Source organism: Henckelia pumila, chromosome 1 (assembly GCF_033568475.1).
Source record: "Henckelia pumila isolate YLH828 chromosome 1, ASM3356847v2, whole genome shotgun sequence".
NCBI classification, from domain to species: domain Eukaryota; kingdom Viridiplantae; phylum Streptophyta; class Magnoliopsida; order Lamiales; family Gesneriaceae; genus Henckelia; species Henckelia pumila.
This window is the reverse complement of record NC_133120.1, coordinates 37,533,877-37,545,240: the sequence shown is the minus strand read 5'-3', so window position 1 is coordinate 37,545,240 and position 11,364 is coordinate 37,533,877. Positions and strand designations below refer to the sequence as shown.

General features: G+C 41.9%; 1 protein-coding gene across 1 annotated transcript; it reads right to left on the bottom strand.

Moving 5' to 3' along the window:
* Window positions 1-6,790: 6,790 nt before the first annotated feature.
* On the bottom strand, window positions 6,791-9,691 carry LOC140861248 (uncharacterized). Its single transcript, XM_073264245.1, has 3 exons — window positions 8,453-9,691; window positions 8,011-8,203; window positions 6,791-7,089 (listed from the first exon to the last, which is right to left on the bottom strand). The coding sequence occupies exons 1-3, from the start codon at window positions 9,689-9,691 to the stop codon at window positions 6,791-6,793; spliced, it is 1,731 nt and encodes a 576-aa protein (XP_073120346.1).
* Window positions 9,692-11,364: the final 1,673 nt, after the last annotated feature.

Here is an 11,364-nt window from a genome sequence, read left to right as displayed (position 1 = left end):
CCCTTGTCAAAAAAATCTTGTAGCTGATTCTTCAACTCACGCATCTCTGACGGAGCCAGACGATACGGTGCTCTAGAAATAGGCGAAGTACCCGGCATCAACTCTATGCCAAACTTGACTTCCCTAGCAGGAGGAAAACCCGGAATCTCATCAGGAAATACATCTGGAAATTCATCCACAACCGGAATGCTCTCTATCCCAATACTCTCAGCGGACAAATCAACTGCATAGATAAGGTAACCTTCCCCGCCAGACTCTAGAGCTCGACAGGCTCTCAAAGCTGATACCAAAGGCATTGGGGGTCGCGCTCCCTTACCATAGAAAAACCAGCTCTCACTCTCCTCCGGATGAAAGCGTACTAATCTCTGATAGCAGTCCACTGAAGCTCGATAGGTAGTCAGCATATCTATTCCCAGAATGCAATCAAAGTTGTCCATCGCCAGGACCATGAGATTCGCTAACACAATGTTCCCTTCGAACTCTAAAGGACAACCCATCACTAGACGCGTAGCCAAAGCAGATTGGCCCGTCGGAGTAGAAACAGACATCACTACGTCTAGTGCAATGCATGGTAACTTATGCCTCTTAACAAAACGTGCAAAAATGAAGGAATGAGATGCACCAGTGTCAATAAGTACAAGAGCAGGAATACCATAAAGCAGAAATGTACCTGCGATGACTTTCTCATTCTCCTGCACAGCCTGATCATGTCTCAGGGCAAACACCTGGCCAGAAGCTCGTGGCCTCAAATGAGAACTCCCAGCAGACTGTCCCTGCGACCTCTGCTGTACGGTAGCCTGAGAACCCGATCCTGAACCAGAACCAGAACCACCTCCCCCAGACAGTGGACAATCTCTCCGGATATGACCAGTCTCTCCACAACAAAAACAAGCTCCAGAAGCTCTACGGCACTTGTCGGATGGATGGTTCTTCCCACAGTGATCACACTTGTCCTTCTTACCGTAACAGACAACACCTCCAGAACCAGAGGAAGAAGAAGATCCAGACTTCTTGAAAGTTTGGGCACGGGGACCCAAAGAACTAGAAGGCCTCGACTGAGGGAAAGACCTGTTCCGCCGAATGCTGTCCTCTGCCTGGTGACAACGGCTCACCAAACCCTCGTAGGACATGTCGTCGCCAACCGCCACACGGTCATGGATCTCAGGGTTAAGGCCCTGAAGGAACAGATTATACTTCATCTCTGAGCTATCAGCAATCTCGGGGCAATAGGATAGCAGATCAAAGAACCTCTGCGGATACTCATCAATAGACATGGTTCCCTGTCGCAGACTCAGTAGCTCGCCTGCCTTCGACTGTCGGAGTGCAGGAGGAAAATACCGCTTTTGGAAAGCTGTGCGGAACTCGGCCCAGGTGGCCACTCCTCTCGCCGCAACAAAAGGTGCAGAAGTAAACCTCCACCACCTGCGCGCACGCCCATCTAGAAGATAGCCAAGGGTCTCCACCTTCTGCTCCTCGGTGCATTGGAAAGTCTGAAAAGTCGTCTCCATGCGGTCTAACCAGTTCTCCGCATCCTCCGGAGACTCACCTCCAACTAAGGGCTTAGGACCCATAGCTAAGAATCGACGCACAGTGAAATGCTCGTCGTCATGGTGACGATGACGCCGCTCTCGACGAGGTTCCCGGTCGGCATCACCCCAACGCCCACCAACACTGCCATGAGAACTCTGGTCGTCACAATTTGACATCTACATATACCTCAAGATGAGACTAAATCCCAAGAATTCTTTTGCATGCTCTGATACCATAAATGTAGTGACCCTTACCTGGATCACCTACTAAACAGAAATTATGCATGCAATTAACTTAATTAAACAGATATCAGAATAAAACTGCGGAAACCATAAACAAAAATACAATCCCAAGAAAAGGAATCTGTAATTTATCCAATAATATACAACCAAATCGAATAGCTGTATAAACCCAAACAACAGTAGTAAAACCTAAGCGAAGCTCCAGCCGGCCAACCACTGACTAGCCCCTCCTGGATCCACCCTCCTCGTCCAATCGCAAACCTGCCCCATGGAATAGGGTGTCCAAAAAATACAGAGTACGAGACGTGAGCATAAAACGCTCAGTGCGAGAGTATGAGTATACATGCATGCAAAGTGAACTCCCTAAAGACTCGAGGTCAAGGATCAGATAACAGAGACAGACTGGGCCTTGGTATATAGCACGCTGTGCCGTTGCTTCAGGAGGTGGCTCCCATACCGAGATAACCGTGGATACGCCGGACCCAAATCGATGGAAGTCCATCCACTAACAGGATAGGGTAAAACCCTACTAACAGACATCTCGAAAGAGATACAGCAAGATGCAAATGAATGCAGCATAATATCATGGCATATAAATCATGCAGTCACATAATACATGCATACTCAGTCAGGATATCTCGAACAGTACTTTCGTACCTCAAAACAGTGCAAGCTCTACCAACTCTAGGTCCACGCTTATAGTCTGCTCTACACTGCCAAATGATACTACTATCATTAAAGTGCTCTAAAAGCCTTAACTAAGCTATTGCATACTCCTAAATATTTATAGGAAGCAAAAGCTATACCTTCATCCGTCGTTAGCCCTTTGATGTCGATGCCTCCAGAACTTGGGCACAACTCCGCTACAACTACCGAACACCTCGCCGACCTCCGGACCAAGCCTAAGAAGACTAAAACAGCTCCAAAAGGACTAGAAAGGAAAGGAGAACTCGGAATTGGCAAATGAAAGTGAAGCCTCGGCCTTCTATTTATAGACAACGATCGGAACGTCCGAACCTCGATCGGAACGTCCGATCCTGCCATCGGAGCTTCCGAAGATCCTGATCTACCACGTGTCAAAATATCACTTGTTGAATCTGGATAGGGGTGATCGGAGCTTCCGGTCCTGATCGGAGCTTCCGATCGTGCCACACGTCATGCCTGACGTAATTCCGATCGGAGCTTCCGATCCTGTTCGGAGCTTCCGATCCTGATCGGAGCTTCCGAACCTACCTTCGGAGCTTCCGAACTCTACCCAATAATTATGATTAATTCCTTAATTACTGATTTTGGTTACGGGCTACTACAGTGATCCTTTCAGTAGACGATTGATATCACCCGACGTTTCACCTTCTCTTTTTATGCCTATAAATATGAAGTGAATATATCAGTCGTGTAACAATAAGAAATCATTCAATAAATCAGAAAACAATATGCCGGGTCCGTGAGGTGATTTGGCAGTAGAATTCTCCACTGTTCTGACGAGAGTAAGGTCTCGAGAGTACGAAGATGCTGTGTTCTTCCACGTTGTTGAAGAAATGGAGACGATTGAAGAGTTGTGTCTGTTTCTCTCAACTAGCCATCCTCACGATTCTAAGAGAGACTATGTTGCCCTTGTGCAGCAATATGAAGAAAAGCTTGGGTCGTCTGACCCGATGTTGGTCTTCAGTCCAGAGGGCCTGTTGCTCCTCTTGCTCTATAACGAACTAGAAGGACTGGAGCGTATCTTGTAACTTCCCACTGTATCAAGACGGGTCTTTTCAGGGTGCTTATGTCCTCACTCACACGCACCCTGGAAAACTTCTCAGGGGGTCACCTATCCTAAAATTGCCCCAAGTCAAGCACGCTTAACTTTGGAGTTCTTATGTGATGAGCTTCCGAAAAGAAGATGCACCTTCTTGATATGAATAGTACATATGAAATCTTTTAAGCCCTCCTCAACCATGTAGTCCCATACCTACACAGTCTCAGAATCCCTCTCATTCCGGCATGGGATCGGTTCATTCATGTCTCCCTCCGCCTAGAAGCCTACCAGGAGCCGCTCATTGTCCGTGCAACCTCTTGGCACCGGCGATCACTCCCTGCCTCTTCAGCCCCGGGCGTCACATGCCCACCAACTTCCGCTTGGTTCGTCCCCGAACCATACCGTACTAAGAGAGGTCGGCTCTGATACCTTTTGTAACATCCCACTGTATCAAGACGGATCTTTTCAGCGTGCTTATGTCCTCACTCACACGCACCCTAGAAAACTTCCCAGGGGGTCACCCATCCTAAAATTGCCCCAAGTCAAGCACGCTTAACTTTGGAGTTCTTAAGTGATGAGCTTCCGAAAAGAAGATGCACCTTCTTGATATGAATAGTACATATGAAATCTTTTAAACCCTCCTCAACCATGTAGTCTCATACCTACACAGTCTCAGAATCCCTCTCATTCCGGCATGGGATCGGTTCATTCATGTCTCCCTCCGCCTAAAAGCCTACCAGGAGCCGCTCATTGTTCGTGCAACCTCTTGGCACCGGCGATCACTCCCTGCCTCTTCAGCCCCGGGCGTCACATATCTGGTCGGATGATCTCGGCTACAATCGCTCTCCTACCAGGGAGCTTACGTTCTTCATGCTCTCTTAGAAGAGTGAGGTGGAGAAGGAGATCGGTAGGGCTCTCATGTAATATGTCCTTCTCTTTTTCCTGAAATAAACAAATTTATTTTGCGCATTATCTGCTTTTATGAATCAGTATGCAATAAGCATTAAAGTTACGTCACATCACACATTAAACAAGATATCATCGAGAAAGAAAGCAGATACTAATAATGACAAATCACTGTTGCAAATAATAACTATTTTAAGCATTTAAATAAATGCAAGAGTGCACAAATATCGATAATATAGGCTTATCAAAAGTGTGATCCAGTATCTCTTTCGGATTTTCTCGACGATAAATCAGTGGGTAACTATTGGCATTCATGACCTTTGGCCTTCGGTATTCTTTGCCTATAAATACTGTGATGTAAACAAGTAAATAGATCATAGCTTAGTTAAAACAATAACAAATAACAAACAAAAATGGATGAATCTGATTTTGAAAGACGAAAGTCCATCTACAGAAGCATAGTCGTGGAAAGAGGCATGAGCGTGTGGCATATGATGGAAGCCATTCGCCGTCAATATCGTTCAGGTGTTGTGCCTCTTAGTCCAGGCCTTGCTGCAGGGTTGCTATGGTGCAAGCGCTACTTGCAAACCCAGAGCACTGGTGTGGTGCTAAGGCCATCTGCTATTCGGCTCATGATGTTGTTCGTAGAAAGAGACGAGATGCAGAACATCTGTTTCAAGGATGACGTCTGCAACGGTCAAGGCTCGCTCTCTGTCTGGATGATAGAGTGGAGTCATGGAATGAGAAGCAGAATTTATGTGGCTCATGCTAACTTCAGACTCATTAGGGGTTAGGGTTAAGCACTCCATGTAATGAAAGTATTTTGTGCTTTAAATGAAATAAACGATTATTCCCCCTAAACTCATGCTTGTCTTAATTTAAATCAATTAAACCAAGAATATTGCGAAAATAAAAAAACTTAGCGTCCGGCAATGGCTTGGTGAAAATATCTGCTGCCTGCTGGTCAGTAGATACGTAGATCATTTGAATCTCCTTTTTGAGTACGTGTTCACGAATGAAATGATGGCGCACATAAATGTGCTTGGTTCTGGAATGCATCACTGGATTTTGAGTGATTACAATAGCACTCGTGTTGTCACAAAATATAGGAGCTTCCTTTGACTTGATTCCATAGTCCCTAAGCTGTTGTTGTATCCACAGTATTTGAGCACAGCAACTGCCGGCTGCAAGGTATTCTGCTTCAGCAGTAGAGGTGGAAATTGATGTTTTCTTCTTACTGAACCATGAAATATCTGGTCTATTGGCCGTAAGATAAAGTAATGAACCGATTAGACCTCGATACATAGTTACCTCAACTAGTGCTCCTGCTTCATCTTTGTCAAGTTTAATAGAAGCACTCATAGGGGTAGAAATGGCAGAGCAATTCTCCATACCAGACTTCTTGATAAGTTCTTTGGTGTACTTAGTTTGATTTATGAAGATGCCAATATCCAGCTGCTTGACTTGTAGTCCGAGGAAGAAATTTAATTCTCCTATCATGCTCATTTCAAACTGTTCCTGCATCATCTTAGAAAATTTCTCGCATAGACGAGGATTAGTTGATCCAAATAAAATATCATCTACATATATTTGAACGAGTAAGATGTGATCTCCTTTAACAAACTTAAAAAGAGTCTTATCGACCGTTCCTATAGTAAAGACATGATCTAATAGGAATTGTGATAACGTATCATACCATGCACGCGGTGCTTGTTTTAAGCCATAAAGAGCTTTATCATGCTTAAAAACAAAATTAGGAGTTAAAGAGTTGATAAAACCTGGTGGTTGTTCAACATATAATTCTTCTTGAAGTAGACCATTGAGAAAAGCTGACTTGACATCCATTTGATATACTTTGAAGTTTTTGTAAGCAGCATAGGCAAGGAATATTCTGATAGCCCTTGCTACTAGAGCGAATGATTCGTCAAATTCAATGTCTTCCTCTTGTCTGAATCCTTGAGCAACCAGTCGGCGCTTTATTTCTTACCACTGTCCCATCCTCATTCAATTTGTTGCGAAACACCCATCGGGTGCCTATGATGTTTTGATTTTTCGGTCGAGGGACTAGATTCCACACTTTGTTTCTAGTGAACTGATTTAGTTCTTCTTGCATTGCTTCAATTCAGCTAGCATCTTGTAATGCTTCATCTATGTGTTTGGGCTCTAGCTGTGAAATGAAAGTTGCATGTAATAGCTCATCAATCAGTTGATTACGTGGACAAATAGGTGCAGTAGGGTTACCAATGACCAAATCAGGTGGGTGATTTTTACTCCACCAAAGATTTGGTCCGAAAGGATTTGCGCCTGTTTGAGTGTAGTCCTCATCCCTGATTGCGTTGTTAGGTTCAATAGCACCCTCTTCGATTATCTATTCGACATTGATGTGATCTACTCCTCCTTCATTGGGTTGAATAATCTCTTCTGCTTGCTCATCTCTTGTGTCAGGAGGGTCATCACTATCACTTTCATCCTGTAGAACGGTTGATTTAAGCCTGCTGGCTAAATCTTGAATGTTAGTTTGAGACATTCCTGCACATAGAGTAGTTTCATCAAAAATAACATGAATGGATTCCTCTATAGTCAGTGATCTTTTGTTGAACACTCTGTAAGCTCGGCTGACTGAGGAAAATCCAACAAATATGACTTCATCTGCTTTTGCATCAAAAGCTGTCAGGCGATGTTTTCAATTATCATGAATATAACAAACACAACCAAATACTTTAAAATACGAGACATCAGGTTTTGTGCCATTCCAGATCTCATATGGTGTTTTGTTGTGTCTCTATGTTAATCATAGATCTGTTTTGAGTGTAACATGCTGTGTTAATTGCTTCTGCCCAGAGTCTTTGAGATACATTGGAATCAGCAATCATTGTTCTAGCTGCCTCCTTAAGAGTTCGATTTCTTCGTTCAGCAGCCCTGTTTTTTTGTGGGGTCTGAGCAGCAGATAACTCATGCTTGATGCCCTGTCTATCCCAGTATGTTTCTCATTTTTCATACGTTTGAAAATTTTTATCAGGTGAGTAGCAGTTTGATCTTTGGATGATAAGAAAATTACCCAAGTAAACCGAGAGTAATCATCCACAATCACTAAGGTATATCTCATTCCCCCTAAGCTCCTGATCGGTATAGGACCAAACAGATCCATATGTAACAGATCCAAGCATTTGGAAGAAGATGAGCATCCTTTGTTTTTAAAAGTGGCTCTCACCTGTTTTCCCTGCTGTCAAGCGGAACAAACTCTATCTATTTTAAAATCACCTTTGGGCAAGCCAAGAACAAAGTCATGTTTACTCAGATGCTTAATGGACTTGAAATTTAAATGGTTGAGACGTTTATTCCATAACCACTTCTTATCATTCTGAGCAACAAAACATGTAGGAACTATCGGTTGTTCACTTTGCCAATTCAGCCTATACGTCTTTTGTTCTCTTAGTCCGGTTAGCATAATATCGCAGTTGCTAGATTTTATCAAGCAAGAATGTTTAAGAAATTCAACAATATAACCATTGTCACATAGTTGACTGATGTTGATCAGATTATAACATAAGTTATCAACGAGCAATACGTCATTAATGATAAAGTTACCATGAGTAATCTTACCCTTACCCACGGTCTTACCCTTCGCGTTATTGCCAGAAATAATCTTAGGCCCTTTGTATTGTATGATTTCGGATAGTAAATCTTTATTTCCAGTTATGTGTCTAGAGAATCCGCTATCAAGATACCACGTTGACCTTTCTGTTGCACTATTCTTCTCAACTGATTTTACTGATAGTACCTGTAAGAAGAATGTACAACCATGGTACCCTTATCTATTTGGGTCCGAATTGGATTAGACCTTTTGGAACCCACACCTGAATTATTCTAACGGTTTTACCCGTGTGAGTGTTTTCAAAGTGAGTCGGTCGAGGTACACGATGTGAATTTGTGTGTGATCTAGGCTTTACAGTGTACTGTTTGAACTTCTGATCTGTGTTATTCAGTCTATATCATTTTTGAATAGGCTTAAGTGTTGGTTATGTGTCACCCGATGATTCCTGTACTTGAGTTGACTTGGTTCAAACCTTGATTGTTTGAACTTAGTTTGTTTCCCCATTTTTTTTTCATTCAATCTTGGTTTATTCCATGTCTCTTCTTTCCTTGGAATCTTAGGTTTCACATATCCTAGTCCTTCATGCTTACCTTTTTCATAGCGAGTTGGTTGTTTGACATCTATATCTGGTTCAGCGTGTTCATATATCGTACTAGATCGAACAAATCTCATCACATTGGTATTGTTCCCACTAGAGTACAATTGAGTATTTTCTTTTGAGCCATTACATTCATTTGATCCATATCCAAGACCGGTTTTATCACCTGCTTGTTTCTGGTTCTCATGTATCTTATCCAAAGAGACAGAAGCCTTATTCCAAGCATTTATTGTTTTAAGCAACTTTTGATTTTCAAAAAAAGTAGTTTGGAATACTCGTTTCATATTATCATTCTCAGTAGCTAACAGATTTAGCTTAGTCTTTAGACCATCAAGTTCTTTTTGTTGTAAACAGCTAGATTCCCTTGATTTATCAATGAGACATGATTTTTCTGTTTTTGCTTCCTCGAATGATATAGAAAGCTTCTTATACTCAGCGACCATCTCATTCAGTGCCTGAATGAGTTCCTCTTGTGTAAAGTCAGATGAGTTGAAGTCAAGTACCTCAATGTCGTCTTCTTCATGTATGGAGTTAGCCATGAGACATTGAACTTGCTCTTCCTCGCTTTCCTCGGATGAGCTATCTGTATCGGTTGAGTTAGAGTCTATTTCAGCCCATTTGATTTTCCCTTCGTCTGCAACTAGTACCTTTTGCTCCTTCTTTCGATATGTTCTTCTTCCTTCTTTGCCTTTCTTCTTCTCATAGTGCAGCTTTCTTTCTTCATTCTCAGGTTTAGTACAATCTGCAATAAAATGGCCTTGCTTGCCATAGTTAAAGCATGCAGGACCATCCTCTATATGGTCTTGTTTGTAGTAAGGTTTAAACTTTTTATTATTACACATAAATTTCCCAAACCTTTTGATAAAGAGAGACATAGCTTCTCCACTCATTTGTTCAGCTGTCTTCCTTGTTGTATCCTCGATCAATTGAGATAGGATAGTTGTCGTTAGTGCCTTGGTGGGGTTTGAAGCTGATGGTTCTTCCTCTGTTCGGATTCCAAGTTCAAACTCATATGCTTTGAGATCTGCAAATAGATCATGAAGCTCTATCTTGTTCAGATATTTTGATTCCCTCATGGCTATGGTCTTGACATCCTATTCTCTGGGTAGTGCTCGCATAACCTTCAAAGAAATTTCACGATTAGTGTATATCTTTCCAAGAGCAATTAATTCACAAATAATATTGCTGAATCTTTCGTCAAACTCAGTCATTGTTTCTCCTGGTTTCATCTTGACGTTGTCAAACATCTGTATTGCTACAGTGAGTTCGTTTTCTTTGGTTTGGTCGTTCCCTTCGCACAGTTTAGTGAGTTTCTCCCAAATTTCTTTGGCGGTTGAGAGCGCCTTGATTTTTCTAAACATATTTTTGTCCAGCGTCTTGTACAGTATATCTTTGGCCACGTTATCAAGATTTTCTTTCTTCTTATCCTCATTAGTCTACTCCATTCTGGGTTTCTCGACCATCTCTGGTTCTCCTACTGTTATGGCTACAACATTGTTAACTTTGAGAATCTTCATGGGTCCGTTAGTGATAACGTACCACATGTCATCATCTCGAGCAGAAAGATGTGCCTGCATACAAATTTTCCAGTCATCATAATCTTCTTTAGAGAACATAAGAATTTTATTTAAAGAAGTCATGATGAATATCAGTACCTAAATAGAAAAACCCTCTCTGATACCACTTGTTGGGGATCAATATCGTGTGTAGAGGGGGGTGAATACGTGAATAACTTTGCATGAACATGAAGATTTTCATTCTAAAACCACATACATATGCAACATAAAATATTTTATGCATAAATCAGTGTAATATGACTTAAATGGTGAGCAAAAAATGATTAAAAACGTGCCTTTGTGTTTCTAACGCACAAAAAATGAATCTGGTTTCGGTGAACGTGACTCGAGAATCTTATAAATTTCTAATTTTGGAAAGCTCAAATCCCTATAATTCTGATTTCTGCCTCTAAAAATCCTCAACTGGTTTTCGATCTGCCCGAAATCACATAATGGTCAAAAGTGAAACCTAGTCAAACTTTGACAGATAAATCGCAAACTTTATTGCAATCTCAACACTACACGATTTAGAATCTCGACTCAAAACTTGGATATTTTGATCTATCACGTTGACCTGATCAAAAATGGTGAACACATCGACGGTCATAGGAAAATCGGGGAAGACGGCGGCAGCGCGGAGGCAGTGAACAAAACTTCTAAAAAATTTACGAAATTTTGTAGTCTTGTAGAGCTCGACGAGAAGATCTCAACCACCTAAGCCACGACCGGAACGGAGCTCCGACGTGCCGTAGATTGGAGAAAAATAGTGGCAGCACCAGCGAGAGGTCCATCTCCGATCTTGGCCTAAAAATGGTCTAAAAACGACGAGTTAAGGATGGGAAATGTTCTACACGCCTCATTGCATCCTATACCTTTAAAACCAGCAAAATCGAGTTTAAATCGTAAAAATAATACCGAAGAAGATGATGAATAGTGTCACATCTGAAATTTCTATGATTCTCGGCGATCCAGCCATCCAAACTTTGATTTCTTTGTATCTATTGAATCTTCTTGATCTTAGTTACACAATGACCGTTTGGATTTCTCATCGGAGCTCTGGTGAATGGTCGGCGACGGAAAAAACGTGAACTTCTATAGTAAAAATCGAGAATTTTGGCAAATTAGGTCAAAATCTTTGATTAGTGCTTTCTTTATGGTGTTTCAGTGTGTTTTTTGCTATTTATAACAATCCA